Source organism: Haliotis cracherodii, unplaced genomic scaffold (genome assembly GCF_022045235.1).
Source record: "Haliotis cracherodii isolate W230 unplaced genomic scaffold, xgHalCrac1.p SCAF_1, whole genome shotgun sequence".
In the NCBI taxonomy this organism is placed as follows: Eukaryota; Metazoa; Mollusca; class Gastropoda; order Lepetellida; family Haliotidae; genus Haliotis; species Haliotis cracherodii.
The window spans coordinates 280825-307946 of record NW_027266264.1 but is presented as its reverse complement, the minus strand read 5'-3'; the positions used below and the strand labels follow the sequence as shown (position 1 = coordinate 307946).

Genomic DNA, 27122 nt, shown 5'->3' with positions numbered 1-27122 from the left:
TCACATAGGTGTCAAGTCTCAAATGTCAGCTGAGAAAGCCCACGTGACAACTATTTTCATAATGTCCACGGTTCTTAAAAAAATCTACTTAGTTAGCTAACATTGAGCAATCAATCAACGTATTGTCGGTTAACCCTTTGAATAAAGTATCTTGTTTTTACATCGGCACTTCACGCCATGATATGAGTGTATTCCCTTTGCTTTAGTAAACCTAACACATGTAAACACTTACTTTTGACAAATCAACTGTGCAAGATAACAGTGATTAATCAGTCAACGTATTTTCTGTTGATCCTTTGATGGAGAGGAATGATTTACAAAAAAATAACATTTCCCCTCACTTCAAACCTGGACTTAGACACACGAAATGCCAAATGGGAACCTTTATCAGGTAATCTGAGTGGTGCTACCACTAATTATACCAGTAATATATTCATTAACTGAGCATCAAGTGAATGACGACTAGTACACAAGTGTAGGGTTATACCAGAAAACATGGATGACAACAAGTGAGTAGCAATCGTATTGTCCACGCAATCCGAAATCCGAAAATGCTTTCACTGCAGGGATACCTTTTTAATTATTATATAACTCTAACTATTAAACTATAACGACATCCCATGAGCTTCCGTTGTTCTTTTTGTCTCTTATATAGACTGGAGAAATTAATTGACATGCGCCCTTTGTCGAAATCTTCATAGATGGGTAACCAGAGTTCAAAAATGCGTAAAACAAATATTGCCTCCCAGTTGTTTAGCTGGCGACAAAGCTTGTACGTACATCATCATCGGAGGGAAATTTTCTCTAAGTTTGCATGTATCTTTGCATGTGTGTGTGTGTGTGTGTGTGTGTGTGTGTGTGTGTGTGTGTGTGTGTGTGTGTGTGTGTGTGTAACGCTACATCCACATCCCCCTGTTGTTACATTATGATGTCAGATCGTCGCGACACAATCCATCTTAGGCGCACGTAAAATCTCTTCCGCCACCCTCACATTCATCTGATAATCAAGCGGATCATTTTCACAAAACTAAATCGCAGCCAAAACACACGTAGGTTCCTCTAAAGATTATCACATAGTTGAGACACATGCATGTAGTTGTTATATAACACACGATCACTCTTCACAAAATGGTCTATATACCACCACGGACCTAGATTATATTGGTCATGTCCACGATACTATAAAATTTGTCTGTCCAGAGACCATATAATCATGATAATAGATGGTCTCTATGGTCTCTGGTCTGTCTCATAGCCTCTTATTTGAGCCATATTATTTTCCCTACTGCCTAGACCTTTCTGTAATGCAAAAGCACTATAGTAGGTGAAGCAAGTCTGGATTTTCTTCAGGTTCTGAATCTCCCATCTCATCGGGACTCCTTTTATTTTTAATTGGAATTAATTGTTTAAGTATTTTTAGAGACTAAGCGTTACTCGACGATACCATGTATACATTATACATACTGACGTCGAACGTCTTTGAGAGGCATTTAGAAGTTGGAGTACTAAGTAAGGATAAGATATATGGATGAACAACTTCTTTATTACAATATTAGGAGCGACGTTTCGGTGTAGGTTCTAACACCGTTAACTAACACCGTACAGAGTATGGTAGACAAGTATATATTTATTGTCAACCATACTCTGTACACGACAGGGGGCAGCGGTGTTTATACATTTGAGTAGGGTTAAGATGCAGTTACACTGCTGGAGTAGTGAGACGTAGGGCAAAAGAATATTGTTTTAGCGGTGAGTTGTCAGGCCGAGTCAGTTACTCCCCTTTTCAAAATGGCCGCACCCATGTGTTGCGTGTTCTGAGTAGTAAGTGAACAAAATACTGAGCTGAAGATGAGAGTGAAGTTACTCAGTAGAAATCCAGATGACTACCTGAGAGAGACAAAGAGGGATATACACCGCGGTATGTATTGTCTGTTATATCCGTCATCCTGACAAGCTTATGCAGGAGTTGATTTAAAAACATCTTGCTCCTTTCAAAAGTTAACAAACTAACTGGCCCATAACTATAATGATGGAGGCCGCGAAGCTGCTTAACCCGAGGTTACATAGCGAATATGTTACAAGGGAACTTCGAAAAGTTTAGAACTCCTCACACCTAAAACGTCTTTTCCCGCACTCTGAGATTAAATCTTGTTCTTCCATTTGCCTCCTATCTTGGCGATTTATGACCAAATAAGGATGTTGTTGTTGTTGTACACAACATTACAGAATGGGTTTGTCATTCTACCGAGATGATGGGGATATATTTGAATATTTTCTCATCGAAATTAATTGATTCTCGAGCAAAACTGAAAAAATTAAACATACACAGAGAAAGGGTGAAATTTTTACTAGCCAGACGGGCCATCTACCATGTCTACTGACATTGTGGGAAGTCTATTGAATTTTAACTGGCCAATGGGTCAGCAATTACATCAACCCCTGTATTAGGTAAGACATTGGGACAGCCCAACGGAGAGCTGTAGGGTCCAGCTGGCCACTGACAACACACAAACTACTGTTACTATTGGTTTGTATGTTTGTTGTTTAACACCACACTTAGAAATATTCCAGCTATATGACTGACAGCAGTCTGCGAATAACCAAGTCTGGACCAGACAATGCAGTGATTGACATCATGAGCATCGATCACCGCAATTGGGATACGATGACATGCATCAACCAAGTCAGTTAGTCTGACCAATTGATCCCGTTCGCAGCCTCTTACGACAAGCTTTATTATGTCCTTGCAAGATTATTCTGAGGGCTACCATGAACAATTATCAGTGTGTTAGAAGGTTGAAGTACATTGTGATAACTTTATCCCATTATGTCCATATGACATTATTGTGTGGACTCCCAACTGACATTGTGACAATGTAGTGAAACGCGTTATCTCAAGGAGCGGAAGGTCGAATGGTCATTTCCCGGGCTGCATCATACTAAAAAATGTTAACAGTGTAATGGTCTTATTGACTTTTGGAACTTCTGTTTTGGGGGTTCAACTTTCTAGTGAGTCAAAAGCACATGTCTGGTTTATAGCCATGTTTAATGAACCAAAGGGGAATAACTGGTACAACAACTAGCTATAATAACTGTGTACATAGCACTCTGGTGGAACATACTATAATGTAAACACATTAGATAAATTAACTTACTGCTACAAACATGACAAACAGATGGTACTTGTTGTTACCCTACCTGGAGCTTGGCATTAGGGGATAAAACTAGGACTGGTCAGCTCGAAGTTTGTCTACTGTGTCTGACTTAAGTATCCATCATAAACTACAGCATGGTATCTTAGAGGGCAAGCACTTTAAAACAGGACGGACGGATGGATGCACACGCTCACATGCACGCAAACACAAAACACGATGTTAAATCCCACTTCACCTCACCTCACGATGAGGATGTCTTTCTGGTGAGAATATGCCTGGAAATAATGTATCTGTTGTCTAAATATCCAATTCGTGATGTATGCATTATTGATCATTATGATAAATTTACTTCATTATTTGTTATCATTTGAAAACGAACAAGTTTACAGTTTTTCCAACTGACTGATAGAACATTAGAAGCAATGCGAAAGTTAACGTCAGTGTCTTTTCATGTGCATGTTCATGGTTTGATCGTTAACGTCAGTGTTTGTTCGTGGATGTACATGGTCTGGTCGTTAACATCAATGTTTGTTCGTGGATGTACATGGTCTGGTTGTTAACGTCAATGTTTGTTCGTGGATGTACATGGTCTGGTTGTTAACATCAATGTTTATTTGTGGATGTACATGGTCTGGTCGTTAACATCAATGTTTATTCGTGGATGCACATGGTCTGGTAGTTAACGTCAATGTTTATTCGGGGATGTACATGGTCTGGTTGTTAACGTCAATGTTTATTTGTGGATGTACATGGTCTGGTCGTTAACGTCAATGTCTATTCGTTGATGTACATGGCCTGGTCGTTAACATCAATGTTTGTTCGAGGATGTACATGGTCTGGTCGTTAACGTCAATGTCTATTTTTAGATGTACATGGTCTGGTCATAAACGTCAATGTTTATTCGTGGATGTACATGGTCTGGTCGTTAACGTCAATGTTTATTTGTGGATGTACATGGCCTGGTCGTTAACGTCAATGTCTATTTGTGGATGTACATGGCCTGGTCGTTAACCTCAATGTTTATTCGTGGATGTACATGGTGAGGTCGTTAACGTCAACGTTGTTCATGGATGTACATGGTCTGGTCGTTAACGCCAATGTTTGTTCATGGATGTACATGGCCTGGTTGCTAACATCAATGTTTGTTCGTGGATGTACATGGACTGGTTGTTAACGTCAATGTTTTTTCGTGGATGCACATGGTCTGGTCGTTAACGTCAATGTTTATTCGTGGATGTACATGGTCTGGTCATTAACGTCAGTGTTTATTTGTGGATGTACATGGCCTGGTTGTTAATGTCAATGTATGTTCATGGATGTACAAGGTTTGGTCATTAACGTCAATGTTTATTCGTGGATGTACATGGTCTGGTTGTTAACGTCAGTGTTAATTTGCGGATGTACATGGCCTGGTCGTTAACCTCAATGTTTAATCGTGGATGTACATGGCCTGGTCGTTAACGTCAATGTTTCTTAGTGGATGTACATGGCCTGGTCGGTAACATCTATGTTTGTTTGTGGATGTACATGGACTGGTCGTTAACGTCAATGTTTGTTAGTGGATGTACATGGCCTGGTCGGTAACATCTATGTTTGTTTGTGGATGTACATGGCCTGGTCGTTAACGTCAATGTTTGTTAGTGGATGTACATGGCCTGGTCGGTAACATCTATGTTTGTTTGTGGATGTACATGGACTGGTCGTTAACGTCAATGTTTATTTGTTGATGTACATGGTCTGGTCATAAACGTCAATGTTTATTCGTTGATGTACATGGTCTGATCGTTAACGTCAGTGTTTATACGTGGATGTACATGGTCTGGTCATAAACGTCAGTGTTTTGTTCGTGGATGTACATGGTCTGGTCATAAACATCAATGTTTATTCGTGGATGTACATCGCCTGGTCGTAAACGTCAGCGTTTATTCGTGGATGTACATGGTCTGGTCATAAACGTCAATGTTTATTCGTGGATGTACATGGTGTGGTCATTAATGTCAGTGTTTATTTGTGGATGTACATGGTCTGGTTGTTAATGGCAATGTATGTTCATGGATGTACAAGGTTTGGTCATTAACGTCAATGTTTGTTCATGGATGTACATGGCCTGGTCATTAACGTCAATGTTTATTTATGGATTTACATGGTCTTGTCGTCTTTTGCCGCATGTATCTGAAAAGAAATGGAAACACTTTTATCCTTGGGTAAATACATGACAAGTCCAACGGTAGTCAGAAACTGTATTCCAGTATTTTACTCATCAAGGAATACATTTATGTTGGGAGGCCCTTTCCCAGGTTGATTGTACACAACTGTGTTAAGCCTAATGTTTATGATAAATATTTCAAATGTTACTATGTATGCCATATTTAATACTTACTTTCATTGTGCTTAAGGTTTGTTATGACAGTTTGTTGTAAAATTGTTAATTTAAATGATTTTTTACTTATCCTACGTTACTCCTTAATGCATTTACTGCTTACCTAATGACAAAAGAGACGGCGCCTAGTGATGGTTCTGGGTGAAAAAAGTCTGCTTTTTGTAGGACCATCGCCGCTGTCATGTGGCCACAATTTTGAATTTGCATCACATTTGTTTACCTCTTACTAAAGCAGTCAAATTTGTTTGCAGTTCTCAGCTGGGTATGAACATGCTTATTATATTTTAATACCTGTAGCCCTCGGTGTTATATAGAGTTTTAGAGTTTTTTTAAACCTTGTAACTTTTTACTGTTTATACCATGTCTGTTTTTCATTGGCATGCTCAAGTCCATCTCAACTACAACTTCTAGTTTTGCATAACACATGCTTGTGTAGTGTACAGATTTTTTATAAGGCAAAGAATCAAGATCTTGGTTGTGCTGGGTTTTTTCATAGCGAGAAAACATCATCTTCCAGGCCAACTTGATCGTTCCTTCACCATCCAACCAAACGCGATAATTGTGGGGTCGATGATAAGGATAAACTCCTCTTGTGCCCAGTGCACGCACTACGAGCTCACTCCCAAACAAGGCTTCGCTCACGGAATCGGTTATTCATTCCAGAATCCATGTCCATGACTGAAGTAAGTCGCAACACCCTATCTCTATGGTTACACACAGTCATCCAGCAGGCTTTCAAGACTGCTAACCTTGATCCGCCGAGAGCAAACAGCCCTCACGAGATCAGAGCTGTAGTCTCTACCATGGCTCTAGACAGCAACTAGAGCAAACAACCCTCACGAGATCAGAGCTGTAGTCTCTACCATGGCTCTAGACTCTACCATGGCTCTAGACTCTACCATGGCTCTAGACAGCAACTAGAGCAAACAACCCTCACAAGATCAGAGCTGTAGTCTCTACCATGGCTCTAGACTCTACCATGGCTCTAGACTCTACCATGGCTCTAGACAGCAACTAGAGCAAACAACCCTCACGAGATCAGAGCTGTAGTCTCTACCATGGCTCTAGTCTCTACCATGGCTCTAGACTCTACCATGGCTCTAGACAGCAACTAGAGCAAACAACCCTCACGAGATCAGAGCTGTAGTCTCTACCATGGCTCTAGACTCTACCCTGGCTCTAGTCTGTACCATGGCTCTAGACAGCAACTAGAGCAATCCTGGATGGCTGTTTTTGGAGCCCTGACAAGGTTTTCGCCAGCCATTATCTTCGCGATTTGGCAATGGAAGACGTCGATGTCGTAGGTTTGGGCCTCTGGTAGTAGCCAGCAGGTAACAAACCACGGATGCTAATAATGAACTTGTCCTATCAGGAGCCAGTTTTCCTAATCTGCACAGTTCTGTCTGTGACACACCCAGTGAGAGGAAGTCTTTTATCAGCTTCGGCTCGGTAACACAGTATGTAAAGATTTTACCTTACGTTATCTTCCATTATTACAAGTGCGTGAAGATGGATTTATCTTTAATTCTGTAAATAAGACTGAAACAGCCCTTTCAGGCCTTTCTAGGCCTTTTCCACCTTAGGGTTTTGTCTTTGCAAGTCTCAACAAAAGTTCATAAAGGTTTTCTGACATTCGAAGGTATACCCTCCTCCATTACTGTTGTATACAGAAGCGTTAAGGAGAAATGCAGGATAAGTATACTGAACTGCAAAAGAAACGTCAACCCAAGTAACATTGCATGACAGTTGTCATCTAAATATCTGGGTAATGTTCATCAGTTGCTATAATTCAACATTACCTTGTCCGGAAAAATGTAATTTGATGATAAAAAAACAAAGCAGATGACAATAAAACTGATTGCCCAAACACATCACGGCAACGGCCATGTTAACCCGATGCACGTGAGTTCCGTGCAAATTGAAATGCACATGCGTTCCCCCATTTCTTGCCCTATATAAATCCACCCAGGTCGGATAACATTCATTTGTTATTGAATTGCTACCACATGCCAAGATTGACTAGAAATAAGTGACGCCAAGCCCTTGGATGTTTGCAAGCTGGACAAACCGCCCAGCAAGTAGCCAATGCATTTCAAGTTCCCCTAAAGACCACATACAGGCTCCAGCAACGGTACCAGACCACCAACACTACAGATGACCAACCACATAGTGGAAGACCAAGGGTCACCACCCGACATCAGGATCGTCAGATTGTGCGACAGCATCTTCAAGATCACTTTGTTACTGCTGCGGAAACTGCTCAACAGACCATGGGCTGACACCGTGCGGAGATGACTGACGAGCAGACACCTCCACTGTCACAGGCCACACCGAGGACCCATTCTGACACCACATCATCGCCGGCACCGTCTTCAGTGGCCAACACAGCACCAGCATTGGCGCCACCATCAGTGGTGAAGAGTCCTCTTCTCAGGAGAGAGCCGTTAATGTATCTCAACAGCAGATGGCAGAGAGAGAGAGTCTGGTGACTTTGTGGGGAAAGTTATTCGGATGCTTGTGTTGTTGAGAGAGACTCGCGGGGTGGTCTGAGCATCATGGTGTGGGGTGGAATTGTTCTTGCATAAAGGGTCGGCCCTGTGGTCTTCCAGAACTTTGGTCCAGGGAGAGGCAATGGTGTCACAGCAGCTCGGTACATTGATCAAGTCTTGGGACCACACACCATACCTCATTTGGCACGTTGCCGCAACCACGAGTTTCAGCATAACGCCTTTGCCCACACTACGAGAGCAACAAGAGACTTCCTCCAGCAGCATGGCATCCGAACCATGTATTGGCCTGCCCTCAGTCCCGATTTAAAGCAAAGACTGCTGAATGACGTCCGACCAAGGCGAACAACTGCAGCTGAACCGCGTCGGGCGTTCCTCAGGGTGAGGACTCAAGTGCATATGGCCTTCATCAACTGCCTCATCCATTCCATAAATCGACGTTGCACGGCAGTCATCAGACACAAGAGATACTGACTAGTGATGCCATTTTCTCAGAGACTAGTGTTGTGTTTCACATTGTTTTACTTTAAGAACATTTGACACTTTAATTTCAACCTTGATGATCAGTTTTGCCAAATTTAATTTTTTTGATATGTCTCAAAGTATGTTTACAGTGTTTGGACAAATATGGTTTTTCATATATCTATCTATGGTGACGTTTCTTTTGCGGTTCAGTATAAAACATGCCTCCCTACTGTAGCTTCAGAAACCTTTATTTGATAAGATCGGGCGACAAGAAGTAATATGATATGATGTGACGTCACATCTACATGACAGCTGCGATGGTCCTACAAAAAGCAGACTTGAGATGGAAGCAGCTTTTTATTTTTCACCCGCTAGGCTCCGTCTCTTTTGTCGTAAGGTAAGCAGTAAGCCTAATATAATTATAAGCCTAATAATATAAAAAATATTTCGATTTTACTCATTCTTTTCATCCCCACCCCAGCTCTCGGTATCAGGATCTCACAGTTCACCTGCCTGAAGAGCAGAGTGCCACGTTAAAAATACAGAATTTTCTTAGAACAGATCTAATATTTCCCAACTTAAAGCAAGCGTCTTTTACTATGTGATTTAATCAAATTTTGGGCTTACAGCATCAATAATTCTAAATGGTTGCATTTTCACTGTTCTATCTGATGCAGTTGCACTAATATACGATAAGTCTAAGAGCAGACATATCTAATGAAGCATTCTGCCTATGTTGCCAGGGTTTACTTTCTCAAGGAAACATTAATTGAGTTCTGTCATACATTACCATTATGTATTTGAGTGTGTCTAATGTTGTGCAGAATAAACTATTATATATTTGAGGGTATCAAATGTTGTGAAGAATAAACCATCATATAGTTAGGAATGTCTAATATTATGCAGAAAAAAAACAACATTATGTAGTTAGGGGTGTCTTGTGTTGTGCAGAATAAACCATTATGTATACTCAACAACAAAAGTCCCTGTGACACCAATATTTTAGTGTACTTTTCAAACAAGTCAAGTTTGGTTTTCAATATTGTAGTACAGCAGGGTTAGAAATTATTTTTTTTAGGCACAAGCAAATTTTTGCTACAAGCAAAATCAAAAATCAACAAGCAATTATTTTTCTCAACTCAAAACTTCAAAATATTTATCCCAAGATTGCATGATTATTATTTATGCTGCATATGAATAATGGCTGATTATGCATGTTATGACATTCAGATAAGCAAGTAATTAAATTACACTCATGAAACATTCATCAAAGAAAATATCTGCATATTTGTAAAACATCTTTGCTACCACATATTATACACAATTTCAAGTTCCAATCCTATTGTTTATAAATAGTTATGTTTATCACATCATTTAGATAATGCATTTACAACTTAATTATGTTCGTTGTAAATAAGGAAAATGTAAGCTAACACTTTCAAAACGTCCAGATTAAGGATCAAGGAAGCGTAAAATTGACGATTTGCGCAAACAGAATCTATAAGATTTCATAAAAAACGCAATTGGAAAAATATTTGAAAAAGAATTGTAAATAGATCTAGTATCTGCCATCACCCATTTCCCGATAACAGCGGTTGTCCGTTCAGTAACATGAAGAGCATCTTCCCGAGGCAAGAGAGTAAACTGACTTTAAAAGTCCAGTTTCCATCCTTGCCGAACTAGGCTGGTGTTATGGAGTTACATTTTGTCTGGACTAACGAGTCTATGCATAGTCCAATCAAAATCGCGCACCGAAATCAGAATCCGGTTCGTAAACTGTCGTGCAGATTTCGATAGATTGCAGGATTTGCACAGCATGTGCACCGCCAACTCGTCAGCAGATATTTTTCAAATCCTTTCATGTTTTTAATCAAGGTGCTCACGTGATTTGATGCATTTCGCAATGTAATACCCGTTTTATCACAATATAGATCTTGCTTATCGATCAGATCGTCTGACTGGGCGCCAGCATTTTTTTGTGAAGCAAATGCAAGTGATACGAGAGGTGCAATTTGATTGGTCCATAGGAGAAGCTTAGAAGGGACATAATTGGTAATAGCCACTGGTGGCACAGCGATCGAGCCCAGTAATTCCAGCCAAGTTCGGCAAGGGTGGAAACTGGACTTTAAAGTCAGTTAACTCCCTTGCCTCTGGAAGATGCATGAAGAGATACCTCCGTTTTTGAATAACACGTTCGTTGAAGACTGCCATGTGACACATCGTTAGAAAGCTTCGATAGAATTGGTTTCTAATGACACTTTCTTTGCCAAAATCTGCTACAAGGTTCGTGACTGGTCAAATCTGAGCAAGTAACCTAAGTCAGCCAATCATATTACATCTATGGTATGATGAATTTCAGAATTTGACGAAAGACTTTTGTTAAATCGTGTTATTCTGAAAGTTTTAAGCAGGAAATTGCGATCTATATTAAAAATATGGTACTTCATGGATGTATCGTGCCAGGTAACGAGCTGTGACAAAGATTTTTCATGCTTATATTTTTGCATTAAACATTGTGTCCGAACCGTGGAAATTGAGACGACGAAAGCTGAGATGTCATTACATTACACGCGATCGTACAAAAGATGGAATATTACTTTGATTAATATATTTAAAGATTTGCTTGAAACGTCTTTACATTGCTCTTTGACATGTTCGATGTTGACCAGTTGTTGAAGAGTGTTTTCGAGATTTTATTTTCAATAACATTGTGGGAAATAGTGAAGAGTTTTTTTATTTATCGATAAGAAATGATAAATTGAAATGGAATACGTATTTCAGACATTGTGAAATGTGATAGATTTAATAAATGAATGATATGACAGGTAGGTTAATAAAATTATATACTATTTTGACGTGACTATGGCTTAATCAGTCAACCAGCCTAAGGGTGTCGTCTGGGATTCAAGGATGGTATATCATCTAAAAAAAGAAACGACCTTGGGTCAATTGAATAAATTACCGATGACATAGTTTTTATGGCATTTGATTGGTCTCTCGAAAATAGACATACGTCATTTGCATAATATTAATCTCCGTGCTATATGTTCATTGGTCAAAAAGAGCTGGGGATAGTCCGCATTCACCAAAGTTGAACAGAAAGAAAGGAAGTAAAAGTTTTCCCAGGAAACGCGAATGGGGAGGTAACTCTAAATTGAAGGTAAACAAATCAAGGAAAAATCTTCGCGAAATCAAAAGTTACCACAGTGAATTTGGAAATCTAGCTATTTCACAACCAATTGTGAAAAGGAAAAACGCCAAAAATATCGTCTTTATTTTGATTTATAGACTTAAAATCATAAATTAAGACGCTTTGGCGTCTTAGCGTCCTTTAATTTCGAACTCTGGTACATGTATGGAATCAAGTCACAAAAACGCAACTACTACCGAGAAGCATTAATTCCATGCAAAAGTTGACTTTTATGTAAGCCCCATGCATTTCGCTGCCCAAGAATGGGTATAAAAACGTGCGTTAACGGGATTCCATATGCATTGTTTAGCATCGTGCTGACAACAACCACTCAGAAAAACAACAAAATTACGCAAATATTCAACATTACGAAATGCCACGTATGTCCGAAAATGAGAGCGTCTGCGGGCCATTGGTATGCTTGAAGCAGGATCGAGTCAACTTGATGTTGCAAAACAATTTAACGTCCACAGAAACACCATTTGGTGTTTATGGCAACGTTGGCAACAGATGAATGCAGTCAGAGACCATCCTCGGAGTGGCAGGCGTAACCAATAATTGACGAGACAACTGGATTTGAAAAACACACCTACGAAATGGATTGCAGCCAGCAACAGTGACTGCAAGAAGCATCCCTGGCCTTCGACAAATATCTTCACAAACCGTACGTCACAGCCTCATGTGTGAAGGGATTGTGGCCAGAAGACCTCCCATTTTGACAGGAAGAGCGGAAGGTCCGGGGTTCGATCCCCGGCCACGTCATACCAAAAGACGTTAAAAGATGGTACTTGTTGTTACCCTGTCTGGCGCTCAGCATTTAGGGGCTTAAACAAGGACTGGTCGGCTCGGAGTCAGTATACTGTGTCTGAGTGGGGTATTCATGTTAAACTGGGGCATGGTATCTCAGTGGGCTAGCACTATAAATCTGCATCAGTCCGGACTAGTACAAGCAGCCACACAAACACACACACGTACATGCACGTCGCTATATAAGTGCAATAATCTTGGACGCGACGTTAAACCCCATTTCACCTCACCATTTTCACAAGTTCTATTCACTGACGAGTTTCGTTTTCACCTCAGCCACAGCAATGCACGGATTCGAGTGTACTGATGTCGAGGTGAACATTACGTCAATCATTGTGTCATGTCAGGGGCGGCAGCGTTATGGTATGGGTTGAGTTTAAAGCAAGACCAGAGGATCTGTTTGATAGTGGTAGAGGGAAATCTCAATGGAAAGCGCTACAGCGACGAGATCATCGGCCCTGTTGTTCTACCGTTTTTGCCTCGTCATGGCCCAGACATAACCTTTCAACATGACAACGCCCGGCCTCATATTGCTCGACTTGTTCCGGATTCACTTCAACAAAACAACGTGAATGTCATCCCCTGGCCGGCTCGCTCTCCTGATCTCTCACCAATCGAGCACATGTGGGATGAGATGGATCGACGTCAACCACGTGTTCCACAGACACTCCAGGAACTTCAAAACATGATTCAGCAGATGTGGACAGATATCTCACAGGACTTTGTGCGACGCCTGGTCCATTCCATGAGACGAAGATGTGTTGCTTGCATCGCAACCAGAGGTGGACACACACGCTATTGATTTGTAAATTGATGTTTTTTTTATGAAATCATGCATTTCCTGAAGTCCGTATGGCAAATTAAACCATTTGAACACTTACAGGAGTCTTTTATCTGTTGCAAACCGAAGTTGTTTCAGATTTGGTTAAAACATAACTTTGCATTAAATCTTATTCAATGTCACAGGAACTTTTGTTGTTCAGTATTTTTGAGGGTGTCTAATGTTATGCAGAATAAACCATTATGTAGTTAGGGTTGTCTATTGATGTGAAGAATAAACCATTATGTAGTGAGGGGTGTCTAATGTTGTGTAGAATAAACCATTATGTAGTTAGGAGTGTCTAATGTTGTGCAGAATAAACCATTATGTAGTTAGTGGTTTCTAATGTTGTGCAGAATAAACCATTATGTAGTAAGGGGTGTCTTGTGTTGTTCAGAATGGACCATTATGTATTTGAGTGTGTCTAATGTTGTGCAGAATAAACCATTATGTAGTTAGGGGTGTCTAATGTTGTGCAGAATAAACCATTTTGTTGTTAGGGCTGTATTATGTTGTGCAGAATAAACCATTTTGAAGTTAGGGGTGTCTAATGTTGTGCAGAATAAACCATTATGTATTTGAGGGTGTCTAATGTTGTGCAGAATAAACCATTATGTAGTTAGGGGTGTCTAATGTTGTGCAGAATAAACCATTATGTATTTGAGGGTGTCTAATGTTGTGCAGAATAAACCAATATGTAGTTAGGGGTGTCTAATGTTGTAGAGAATAAACCATTATGTAATAAGGGGTGTCTTGTGTTGTGCAGAATAAACCATTTTGTAGTTAGGGGTGTCTAATGTTGTAGAGAATAAACCATTATGTAGTAAGGGGTATCTTGTGTTGTGCAGAATAGACCATTATGTAGTTAGGGGTGTCTAATGTTGTGCAGAATAAACCATTATGTAGTTAGTGGTTTTTAATGATGTGCTGAATAAACCATTATTTAGTTAGGGATGTGTAATGTTGTGCATAATAAACCATTATGTAGTAAGGTGTGTCTTCTGTTGTGCAGAATAGACCATTATGCATTTGAGGGTGTCTAATGTTGTGCAGAATAAACCATTATGTAGTTAGGGGTGTCTAATGTTGTGCAGAATAAACCATTATGTAGAATAAACCATTATGTAGTTAGTGGTTTCTAATGTTGTGCAGAATACACCACTATGTAGTTAGGTGTGTTTGTGTCGTGGAGAATAAACCACTATGTATTTGAGGGTGTCTAATGTTGTGCAGAATAAACCACTATGTAGTTAGGGGTGTCTAATGTTGTGAAGACTAAACCATTATGTAGTTAGGGGTGTCTAAAACTTGAGCAGATGATGTGGACAGTATTGTTTGAACAGTTTCCATAAATGTCCATTAGTACTAAACTAGGGTGATGTTTGAATATAATAGATGTGATATATGACCATGTTTCAGTGCCTAGAAATTATGACCCCAGCCTTCACCCGTTTGAAACTGGACGTGAGTATGTCCGAGCTGTGAACGCCACCAAGTTGGAGCGTGTGTTCGCCAAACCCTTCCTCGGGTCATTAGACGGCCATCGGGATGGTGTGACCCAACTGTGCAAACATCCAAGCAGCATCTCCACACTTCTGTCTGGCTCCTGTGATGGCGAGGTATTCATTACAACCCAACTCTTACAACTCAATACACGAGCTGTACACTACTTTACACACGAGCTGTACACGACTTTACACACGAGCTATACACTACTTTACACACGAGCTGTACACTACTTTACACATGAGCTGTACACTACTTTACACACCAGCTGTACACACTTTACACATGAGCTATACACTACTTTACACACGAGCTATACACTACTTTACACACCAGCTGTACACTACTTTACACATGAGCTATACACTACTTTACACACGAGCTGTACACTACTTTACACATGAGCTGTACACTACTTTACACACCAGCTGTACACTACTTTACACATGAGCTGTACACTACTTTACACATGAGCTGTACACTACTTTACACACCAGCTGTACACACTTTACACATGAGCTATACACTACTTTACACACGAGCTATACACTACTTTACACACCAGCTGTACAATACAATAGTTTTGATCAGAAATGAATCCCACATCTACGTAAACAGCTTACTATTTGTATATTTATTGAATCATGATGCTACATTTATCAGATATGTCACATTATTAGAGTCAACAATTAGAGGATATATAGTGAAATCCCCAACTCTCTTTCTGTTGTAGATGTTTGAGTTTGTTTGCTTCAGGTCCGGGTGTGGAATCTGGCCAAACGTGACTGTGCGACCACCATTCAAGCACACGAGGGCTTCGTCCACGGACTCGACTGTCATCACTCACAGCCTTACTTCTTTACAGTATGTAACCATAGTTACAATAGTGCGTTATGGCTTTCTCTTGTTCTCATATCCTATTCTTCCTACCTCACAGTTTGTTAAACCTAACCCAGGTCGCCATGACATCGCTTAGAAGGCCTTGTGGACACTGGTGTTGTTGGTGGGAATGTTGGACAGTCATGTGTCTTTAGAAAAAGCTATGTATGATCTCTTGTGTGACAACTTGTGACTATTTATGATCTGTTGTGCGACAACTTGTGACTATTTATGTTCTGTTGTGTGATACTAACCACCCCCTGAACTGTGTGTTGTCAGTGCGGGGCAGACAGCACCATCAAGCAGTGGCAGATGACGGCAGAAGGGGGAGTAGAAGAGGAGCCCTTAAACATCATCCTGGGGAAGGTGAGCAGTGTCACTGGGTCCTCAACACATGTAGCGATAGTGTGTAGTATAGACATGTAGCAATAGAGTTTGACTGTAGTATAGACATGTAGCAAAAGAGTTTGACTGTAGAATAGACATGTAGTGATACAGTTTGACTGTAGTATAGACATGTAGTGATACAGTTTGACTGTAGTATATGCATGTAGCGATACAGTCTGCCATCCAGCTCAGACGCTGTCTGCCCCACAGTAGATGTGATGGACGACGGTTTCCTGTCAAAATGGGATGTCTTGCAGGTCTTCGGGCGACAATCCCTGCACATCTGAGGCGGCGACATACAGTTTGTGAAGATATTCGTCGAAGGCCAGGGATGCCTTTTGAGTCACTTTGCCTGGCTGGAATCGATTTTGTGTGTTGTTCGAATACAGTTGTCTCGCGATTATTGGTTACGCGTGGACTGCCACTCCGAGGATGGTCTCTGACTGCATTCATCTGTTGCCAACATTGCCATAAACACCAAATGGTGTTTCTGTGGACGTAAAATTGTCTTGAAACATCACGTTGACTTGATCCTGCTTGAAGTATACCAATGGCTCGCAGACGCTCATTTTTGGACAAGCGTAGCATTTCATAATGTTGAATAATTGCGAAATTTTGTTGTTTTTGTTAGTGGTTGTTGTCAGCACGATGCTAAACAATGCATATGGAACCCCCATTAATGCGCAGGTTTTTATACCCATTCTTGGGTAGTGAAATGCATGGGGCTTGCATAAGAGTCAACTTTTGCATGGAATACATGCTTTTCTGTAGCAGTTGCGTTTTTGTGACTTGATTCCATACATGTACTACAATATTGAAAACCAAACTTTACTTGTTTGAAAAATTCACTAAAACATTGGTATCACAGGAACTTTTGTTGTTGAGTATATATAGTGTGACTGTAGTATATACTTGTAGCGATAGTGTGACTGTAGTATATACGTGTAGCAATAAAGTTTAACTGTAGTATATACATGTAGTGATACAGTGTGACTAGTATATACATATAGTGATACAGTGTGACTAGTATATACCTGTAGTGATACAGTGTCACTAGTATATACATGTAGTGATACAGTGTGACTAGTATATACATGTAGTGATACAGTGTGACTAGTATATACATATAGTGATACAGTGTGACTTGTAGATGCATATAGTGATACAGTGTGACTAGTATATACATGTAGTGATACAGTGTGACTAGTATATACATGTAGTGATACAGTGTGACTAGTATATACCTGTAGTGATACAGTGTGACTAGTATATACATATAGGGATACAGTGTCACTAGTATATACATATAGTGATACAGTGTGACTAGTATATACCTGTAGTGATACAGTGTGACTAGTATATACATATAGGGATACAGTGTCACTAGTATATACATATAGTGATACAGTGTGACTAGTATATACATATAGTGATACAGTTTGACTAGTATATACATGTAGTGATACAGTTTGACTAGTATATACATATAGTGATACAGTGTGACTAGTATATACATATAGTGATACAGTGTGACTAGTATATACATGTAGTAATACAGTGTGACTAGTATATACATATAGTGATACAGTGTGACTAGTATATACATGTAGTGATACAGTGTGACTAGTATATACATGTAGTGATACAGTGTGACTAGTATATACATATAGTGATACAGTGTGACTAGTATATACATATAGTGATACAGTGTGACTAGTATATACATGTAGTGATACAGTGTGACTAGTATATACATGTAGTGATACAGTGTGACTAGTATATACAGATAGTGATACAGGGGGCTATGGCTAGGGCTATGGTCCTGCCCCATGTGGCGTCTCTTTCGGCAAGTGACTTTGTTCGCGATGTGCCTCTGTTCACCCAGCACTGAATGGGCATCCTGTAGGAAGAGATGTCAATAGTTGTTAACCTTCTAGTGCCTCACAGCTTGGGTTGTATACTCCCAAGGGAGCTGAGAATGAGTGTTCAGTGCACACTGATCCAGTGACCTGGGTATTAATAGCACTTTGAGCATGCTCCTGTGTCGTTTGAAATATGCGCAATATATATGACCTATTATTATTATAGTACATACATGTAGCGACAGTGTGACTTTTGTATATACCTGCAGCGATAGTTTGATGTAGCAATACACTACTATTAGAATAGAATAAAAGTAGAATAGTTTTGTACCAGTTTAGATTTGATCCAGTTATTTCAGTTCTGGCTGTTTTGTCTGTTGTGCAGACAATGTTCCAATGCCTGGACCACCACTGGTCAGAAAATATCTTCGCAACAAGCGGAGATCAAGTTGACATATGGGATGAGTCAAGATCAAAACCAATCCGAACATTCAACTGGGGCATCGATAGCATCAAGCATGTCAAGTTTAACCCAGTAGAGGTGGGTGTGTTGATCAGTGGAGGTGGGTGTGTTGATCAGTGGAGGTGGGTGTGTTGATCACTACAGGTGGGTGTGTTGATCAGTAGAGGGGTGTGTGTTGATCAGTAGAGGTGGGTGTGTTGATCAGTGGAGGTGAGTGTGTTGATCAGTAGAGGTGGGTGTGTTGATCAGTAGAGGTGGGTGTGTTGATCAGTAGAGGTGGGTGTGTTGATCAGTAGGGGTGGGTGTGTTGATCAGTAGAGGTGGGTGTGTTGATCAGTAGAGGTGGGTGTGTTGATCAGTAGAGGTGGGTGTGTTGATCAGTAGAGGTGGGTGTGTTGATCAGGGGAGGTGGGTGTGTTGATCAGTAGAGGTGGGTGTGTTGATCAGTAGAGGTGGGTGTGTTGATCAGGGGAGGTGGGTGTGTTGATCAGTAGAGGTGGGTGTGTTGATCAGTAGAGGTGGGTGTGTTGATCAGGGGAGGTGGGTGTGTTGATCAGGGGAGGTGGGTGTGTTGATCAGTAGAGGTGGGTGTGTTGATCAGGGGAGGTGGGTGTGTTGATCAGTAGAGGTGGGTGTGTTGATCAGTGGAGGTGGGTGTGTTGATCAGGGGAGGTGGGTGTGTTGATCAGTAGAGGTGGGTGTGTTGATCAGTGGAGGTGGGTGTGTTGATCAGGGGAGGTGGGTGTGTTGATCAGTAGAGGTGGGTGTGTTGATCAGTAGAGGTGGGTGTGTTGATCAGGGGAGGTGGGTGTGTTGATCAGTAGAGGTGGGTGTGTTGATCAGTAGAGGTGGGTGTGTTGATCAGGGGAGGTGGGTGTGTTGATCAGGGGAGGTGGGTGTGTTGATCAGTAGAGGTGGGTGTGTTGATCAGTGGAGGTGAGTGTGTTGATCAGTAGGGGTGGGTGTGTTGATCAGGGGAGGTGGGTGTGTTGATCAGTGGAGGTGGGTGTGTTGATCAGTAGAGGTGGGTGTGTTGATCAGTGGAGGTGGGTGTGTTGATCAGTAGAGGTGGGTGTGTTGATCAGTAGAGGTGAGTGTGTTGATCAGTAGAGGTGGGTGTGTTGATCAGTGGAGGTGGGTGTGTTGATCAGTAGAGGTGGGTGTGTTGATCAGTAGAGGTGAGTGTGTTGATCAGTAGAGGTGGGTGTGTTGATCAGGGGAGGTGGGTGTGTTGATCAGTGGAGGTGGGTATGTTGATCAGTAGAGGTGGGTGTGTTGATCAGTAGAGGTGAGTGTGTTGATCAGTAGAGGTGGGTGTGTTGATCAGGGGAGGTGGGTGTGTTGATCAGTGGAGGTGGGTATGTTGATCAGGGGAGGTGGGTGTGTTGATCAGTGGAGGTGGGTGTGTTGATCAGTAGAGGTGGGTGTGTTGATCAGGGGAGGTGGGTGTGTTGATCAGTAGAGGTGGGTGTGTTGATCAGGGGAGGTGGGTGTGTTGATCAGTGGAGGTGGGTGTGTTGATCAGTGGAGGTGGGTGTGTTGATCAGTAGAGGTGGGTGTGTTGATCAGTAGAGGTGAGTGTGTTGATCAGTAGAGGTGGGTGTGTTGATCAGGGGAGGTGGGTGTGTTGATCAGTGGAGGTGGGTATGTTGATCAGTAGAGGTGGGTGTGTTGATCAGTAGAGGTGAGTGTGTTGATCAGTAGAGGTGGGTGTGTTGATCAGGGGAGGTGGGTGTGTTGATCAGTGGAGGTGGGTATGTTGATCAGGGGAGGTGGGTGTGTTGATCAGTGGAGGTGGGTGTGTTGATCAGTGGAGGTGGGTGTGTTGATCAGTAGAGGTGGGTGTGTTGATCAGTAGAGGTGAGTGTGTTGATCAGTAGAGGTGGGTGTGTTGATCAGGGGAGGTGGGTGTGTTGATCAGTGGAGGTGGGTATGTTGATCAGTAGAGGTGGGTGTGTTGATCAGTAGAGGTGGGTGTGTTGATCAGTAGAGGTGGGTGTGTTGATCAGGGGAGGTGGGTGTGTTGATCAGTAGAGGTGGGTGTGTTGATCAGGGGAGGTGGGTGTGTTGATCAGTAGAGGTGGGTGTGTTGATCAGGGGAGGTGGGTGTGTTGATCAGTGGAGGTGGGTGTGTTGATCAGTGGAGGTGGGTGTGTTGATCAGTAGAGGTGGGTGTGTTGATCAGTAGAGGTGAGTGTGTTGATCAGTAGAGGTGGGTGTGTTGATCAGGGGAGGTGGGTGTGTTGATCAGTGGAGGTGGGTATGTTGATCAGTAGAGGTGGGTGTGTTGATCAGTAGAGGTGAGTGTGTTGATCAGTAGAGGTGGGTGTGTTGATCAGGGGAGGTGGGTGTGTTGATCAGTGGAGGTGGGTATGTTGATCAGGGGAGGTGGGTGTGTTGATCAGTGGAGGTGGGTGTGTTGATCAGTAGAGGTGGGTGTGTTGATCAGGGGAGGTGGGTGTGTTGATCAGTAGAGGTGGGTGTGTTGATCAGTGGAGGTGAGTGTGTTGATCAGTAGAGGTGGGTGTGTTGATCAGTAGAGGTGGGTGTGTTGATCAGTACAGGTGGGTGTGTTGATCAGTAGAGGTGGGTGTGTTGATCAGTACAGGTGGGTGTGTTGATCAGTAGAGGTGAGTGTGTTGATCAGTAGAGGTGGGTGTGTTGATCAGTAGAGGTGAGTGTGTTGATCAGGGGAGGTGGGTGTGTTGATCAGGGGAGGTGGGTGTGTTGATCAGTAGAGGTGGGTGTGTTGATCAGTAGAGGTGGGTGTGTTGATCAGTAGAGGTGGGTGTGTTGATCAGGGGAGGTGGGTGTGTTGATCAGTAGAGGTGGGTGTGTTGATCAGTAGAGGTGGGTGTGTTGATCAGTAGAGGTGGGTGTGTTGATCAGGGGAGGTGGGTGTGTTGATCAGTAGAGGTGGGTGTGTTGATCAGTAGAGGTGGGTGTGTTGATCAGGGGAGGTGGGTGTGTTGATCAGTGGAGGTGGGTGTGTTGATCAGTAGAGGTGGGTGTGTTGATCAGTAGAGGTGGGTGTGTTGATCAGTAGAGGTGGGTGTGTTGATCAGGGGAGGTGGGTGTGTTGATCAGTAGAGGTGGGTGTGTTGATCAGTAGAGGTGGGTGTGTTGATCAGTGGAGGTGAGTGTGTTGATCAGTAGAGGTGAGTGTGTTGATCAGTAGAGGTTGGTGTGTTGATCAGTGGAGGTGAGTGTGTTGATCAGTGGAGGTGAGTGTGTTGATCAGTGGAGGTGAGTGTGTTGATCAGTGGAGGTGAGTGTGTTGATCAGTGGAGGTGAGTGTGTTGATCAGGGGAGGTGGGTGTGTTGATCAGGGGAGGTGGGTGTGTTGATCAGGGGAGGTGGGTGTGTTGATCAGTAGAGGTGGGTGTGTTGATCAGTAGAGGTGAGTGTGTTGATCAGTAGAGGTGGGTGTGTTGATCAGTGGAGGTGAGTGTGTTGATCAGGGGAGGTGGGTGTGTTGATCAGGGGAGGTGGGTGTGTTGATCAGTAGAGGTGGGTGTGTTGATCAGGGGAGGTGAGTGTGTTGATCAGTAGAGGTGGGTGTGTTGATCAGGGGAGGTGGGTGTGTTGATCAGTAGAGGTGGGTGTGTTGATCAGTGGAGGTGAGTGTGTTGATCAGTAGAGGTGGGTGTGTTGATCAGTAGAGGTGAGTGTGTTGATCAGTAGGGGTGGGTGTGTTGATCAGTAGAGGTGGGTGTGTTGATCAGTGGAGGTGGGTGTGTTGATCAGTAGAGGTGGGTGTGTTGATCAGTGGAGGTGGGTGTGTTGATCAGTAGAGGTGGGTGTGTTGATCAGGGGAGGTGGGTGTGTTGATCAGTGGAGGTGAGTGTGTTGATCAGTAGAGGTGGGTGTGTTGATCAGGGGAGGTGGGTGTGTTGATCAGTAGAGGTGGGTGTGTTGATCAGTGGAGGTGGGTGTGTTGATCAGTAGAGGTGGGTGTGTTGATCAGTGGAGGTGAGTGTGTTGATCAGTAGAGGTGGGTGTGTTGATCAGTAGAGGTGAGTGTGTTGATCAGTAGGGGTGGGTGTGTTGATCAGTAGAGGTGGGTGTGTTGATCAGTGGAGGTGGGTGTGTTGATCAGGGGAGGTGGGTGTGTTGATCAGGGGAGGTGGGTGTGTTGATCAGGGGAGGTGGGTGTGTTGATCAGTAGAGGTGGGTGTGTTGATCAGTGGAGGTGAGTGTGTTGATCAGTAGAGGTGGGTGTGTTGATCAGTAGAGGTGGGTGTGTTGATCAGTAGAGGTGGGTGTGTTGATCAGTAGAGGTGGGTGTGTTGATCAGTAGAGGTGGGTGTGTTGATCAGGGGAGGTGGGTGTGTTGATCAGTAGAGGTGGGTGTGTTGATCAGTGGAGGTGAGTGTGTTGATCAGTAGAGGTGGGTGTGTTGATCAGTAGAGGTGAGTGTGTTGATCAGTAGGGGTGGGTGTGTTGATCAGTAGAGGTGGGTGTGTTGATCAGTGGAGGTGGGTGTGTTGATCAGGGGAGGTGGGTGTGTTGATCAGGGGAGGTGGGTGTGTTGATCAGGGGAGGTGGGTGTGTTGATCAGTAGAGGTGGGTGTGTTGATCAGTGGAGGTGAGTGTGTTGATCAGTAGAGGTGGGTGTGTTGATCAGGGGAGGTGGGTGTGTTGATCAGTAGAGGTGGGTGTGTTGATCAGTAGAGGTGGGTGTGTTGATCAGGGGAGGTGAGTGTGTTGATCAGTAGAGGTGGGTGTGTTGATCAGGGGAGGTGGGTGTGTTGATCAGTAGAGGTGGGTGTGTTGATCAGTGGAGGTGAGTGTGTTGATCAGTAGAGGTGGGTGTGTTGATCAGTAGAGGTGAGTGTGTTGATCAGTAGGGGTGGGTGTGTTGATCAGTAGAGGTGGGTGTGTTGATCAGTGGAGGTGGGTGTGTTGATCAGTAGAGGTGGGTGTGTTGATCAGTGGAGGTGGGTGTGTTGATCAGTAGAGGTGGGTGTGTTGATCAGGGGAGGTGGGTGTGTTGATCAGTAGAGGTGGGTGTGTTGATCAGTAGAGGTGAGTGTGTTGATCAGTAGGGGTGGGTGTGTTGATCAGTAGAGGTGGGTGTGTTGATCAGTGGAGGTGGGTGTGTTGATCAGTAGAGGTGGGTGTGTTGATCAGTGGAGGTGAGTGTGTTGATCAGTAGAGGTGGGTGTGTTGATCAGGGGAGGTGGGTGTGTTGATCAGTGGAGGTGAGTGTGTTGATCAGGGGAGGTGGGTGTGTTGATCAGGGGAGGTGGGTGTGTTGATCAGTAGAGGTGAGTGTGTTGATCAGTGGAGGTGGGTGTGTTGATCAGTGGAGGTGGGTGTGTTGATCAGGGGAGGTGAGTGTGTTGATCAGGGGAGGTGGGTGTGTTGATCAGTAGAGGTGGGTGTGTTGATCAGGGGAGGTGAGTGTGTTGATCAGTAGAGGTGGGTGTGTTGATCAGGGGAGGTGGGTGTGTTGATCAGTAGAGGTGGGTGTGTTGATCAGTGGAGGTGGGTGTGTTGATCAGTGGAGGTGGGTGTGTTGATCAGTAGAGGTGGGTGTGTTGATCAGTGGAGGTGGGTGTGTTGATCAGTGGAGGTGGGTATGTTGATCAGTGGAGGTGAGTGTGTTGATCAGTAGAGGTGGGTGTGTTGATCAGTAGGGGACGGGTGTGTTGATCAGTAGAGGTGGGTGTGTTGATCAGTAGAGGTGGGTGAGTTGATCAGTAGAGGTGGATATGTTAATCAGTAGGGGTGGGTGTGTTGATCAGTAGAGGTGGGTGTGTTGATCAGTGGAGGTGAGTGTGTTGATCAGTAGAGGTGGGCATATTTGATCAGTACAGGTGGGTGTGTTGATCAGTAGAGGTGAGTGTGTTGATCAGTAGAGGTGGGTGTGTTAATCAGTAGGGGTGGGTGTGTTGATCAGTAGAGGTGGGTGTGTTGATCAGTAGGGGATTGGTGTGTTGATCAGTACATGTTTGTCTGTTGATGGTTGTCAGTTGAGGTTGGTGTGTTCACACACAGCATTGCATAGTATCTATGATATGTCTCATGTTGACAGACACACCTGCTTGGGGCTACTGGCATGGACCGCAGTGTGTTGCTGTACGACATGAGAGGATCTTCTCCTCTCAGGAAGGTGGGTGTTTCATCATTGACCTCGACACGGTACCACATGTCCTCCAACAGCTCCCTCTATTCTTAGGAATTGTAATTCAGCTTGTGTGTTTGGGTTTGAGCACTGCATTACTTGCTTTGAGACTTTTGCTGAGTAAAACAAAACATGATCTCCATGATTAAGCTTGTGTTTGATGTGAGGATGTCACATGACCTCACTCTTCTCTGCAGGTGATCCTCAAGATGTGTTCAAACGCCATCTCCTGGAACCCCATGGAGGCCTTTACCTTTACAGTGGCCAACGAAGACTGCAAGTGAGTCTGACCCTGATACTTGTCACCGTCCACCAATCACTGACCACGGCTCTTGTCACTGTCCACCAATCACTGACCACGACACTTGTCATCGTCCACCAATCACTTACCACGACACTTGTCACTGTCCAACAATCACTAACCACGACACTTGTCATCGTCCACCAGTCACTGACCACAACACTTGTCACTGTCCACCAGTTTCTAACCATGTCACTTTTCCCCGTCTACCAATCACTAACCACGACGCTTGTCACTGTCCACTAGTCGCTAACCACGACACTTGTCACTGTCCATTAGTCACTAACCACGACACTTGTCACTGTCCACCAATCACTGACCACGACACTTGTCACTGTCCACTAGTCACTAACCACGACACTTGTCACTGTCCACCAATCACTGACCACGACACTTGTCACCGTCCACCAGTCGCTAACCACGACACTTGTCACTGTCCATTAGTCACTAACCACGACACTTGTCACTGTCCACCAATCACTGACCACGACACTTGTCACTGTCCACTAGTCACTAACCACGACACTTGTCACTGTCCACCAATCACTGACCACGACACTTGTAACTGTCCACCAGTCACTAACCACGACACTTGTCACCGTCCACCAGTCGCTGACCACGACACTTGTCACTGTCCACCAGTCACTAACCACAACACTTGTCACTGTCCACTAATCACTGACCACGACACTTGTCACTGTCCACCAGTCACTAACCACAACACTTGTCACTGTCCACTAATCACTAACCCCGACACTTGTCACTGTCCACCACTCACTAACAACGACACTCGTCACTGTCCACTAATCACTAACCCCGACACTTGTAACTGTCCACCAGTCACTAACCACAACACTTGTAACTGTCCACCAGTCACTAACCACAACACTTGTCACCGTCCACCAGTCACTAACCACGGCATTTGTCACTGTCCTACAGTCACTCACTATGACACTTGTCACCGTCCACCAGTCGCTGACCACGACACTTGTCACTGTCCACCAGTCACTAACCACGACACTTGTCACTGTCCACTAATCACTGACCACGACACTTGTCACTGTCCACCAGTCACTAACCACGACACTTGTCACTGTCCACTAATCACTGACCACGATACTTGTCACTGTCCACCACTCACTAACAACGACACTCGTCACTGTCCACTAATCACTAACCCCGACACTTGTCACTGTCCACCACTCACTAACAACGACACTCGTCACTGTCCACTAATCACTAACCCCGACACTTGTCACTGTCCACCACTCACTAACAATAAGTAAAATACATATCACTAACTTCAATATCATTAGCCAAAGCCATTTATCTCACCTCTCCTCCAGCTGTTGACACCGAAGGTGTTTCTATGTAGTTGTCCTGTATGTGTAATCTCTGTGTTGCAGCCTGTACACATTTGACATGAGGAAACTTTCCATGCCACTGAACTTCCACATGGATCACATCTCAGCCGGTAGGTCACAGTTATCTCCCTTGACTCACTCCGACGTCACCTGACAAAACCGCTCCACCCTGACCTGATGACACCCACTCCACCCTGACCTGATGACACCCACTCCACCCTGACCTGATGAAAACCACTCCACCTTGACCTGATGCCACCCACTCCACCCTGACCTGATGACACCCACTCCACCCTGACCTGATGCCACCCACTCCACCCTGACTGATGACAACCACTCCACCCTGACCTGATGACACCCACTCCACCCTAACCTGATGACACCCACTCCACCCTAAACTGATGACAACCACTCCACCCTTACCTGATGACACCCACTCCACCCTTACCTGATGACACCCACTCCACCCTTACCTGATGACACCCACTCCACCCTGACCTGATGACACCCACTCCACCCTGACCTGATGACACCCACTCCACCCTGACCTGATGACACCCACTCCACCCTGACCTGACGACACCCACTCCACCCTGACCTCATGACATCCACTCCACCTGGACCTGATGACACCCACTCCACCCTGACCTCATGACATCCACTCCACCCTCACCTGATGACACCCACTCCACCCTGACCACATGACATCCACTCCACCTTGACCTGATGACATCCACTCCACCCTGACCACATGACATCCACTCCACCCTCACCTGATGACATCCACTCCACCCTCACCTGATGACATCCACTCCACCCTGACCACATGACATCCACTCCACCTTGACCTGATGACACCCACTCCACCCTTACCTGATGACACCCTCTCCACCCTTACCTGATGAC

General features: G+C 43.8%; 1 protein-coding gene across 1 annotated transcript in view; it reads left to right on the top strand.

Moving 5' to 3' along the window:
• Positions 1–1794: 1794 nt before the first annotated feature.
• Positions 1795–27122, top strand: part of LOC139470943 (DDB1- and CUL4-associated factor 13-like) — a 38780-nt gene continuing 13452 nt past the window's right edge. Inside the window, exons 1-8 of the mRNA XM_071253270.1 lie at positions 1795–1918; positions 14744–14943; positions 15587–15694; positions 15989–16075; positions 18344–18499; positions 24462–24539; positions 24749–24831; positions 26259–26326. Coding sequence (XP_071109371.1) covers positions 1849–1918; positions 14744–14943; positions 15587–15694; positions 15989–16075; positions 18344–18499; positions 24462–24539; positions 24749–24831; positions 26259–26326 — 850 coding nt within the window. The 5' untranslated portion in view covers positions 1795–1848. The remainder of the gene's footprint in view (positions 1919–14743; positions 14944–15586; positions 15695–15988; positions 16076–18343; positions 18500–24461; positions 24540–24748; positions 24832–26258; positions 26327–27122) is intronic.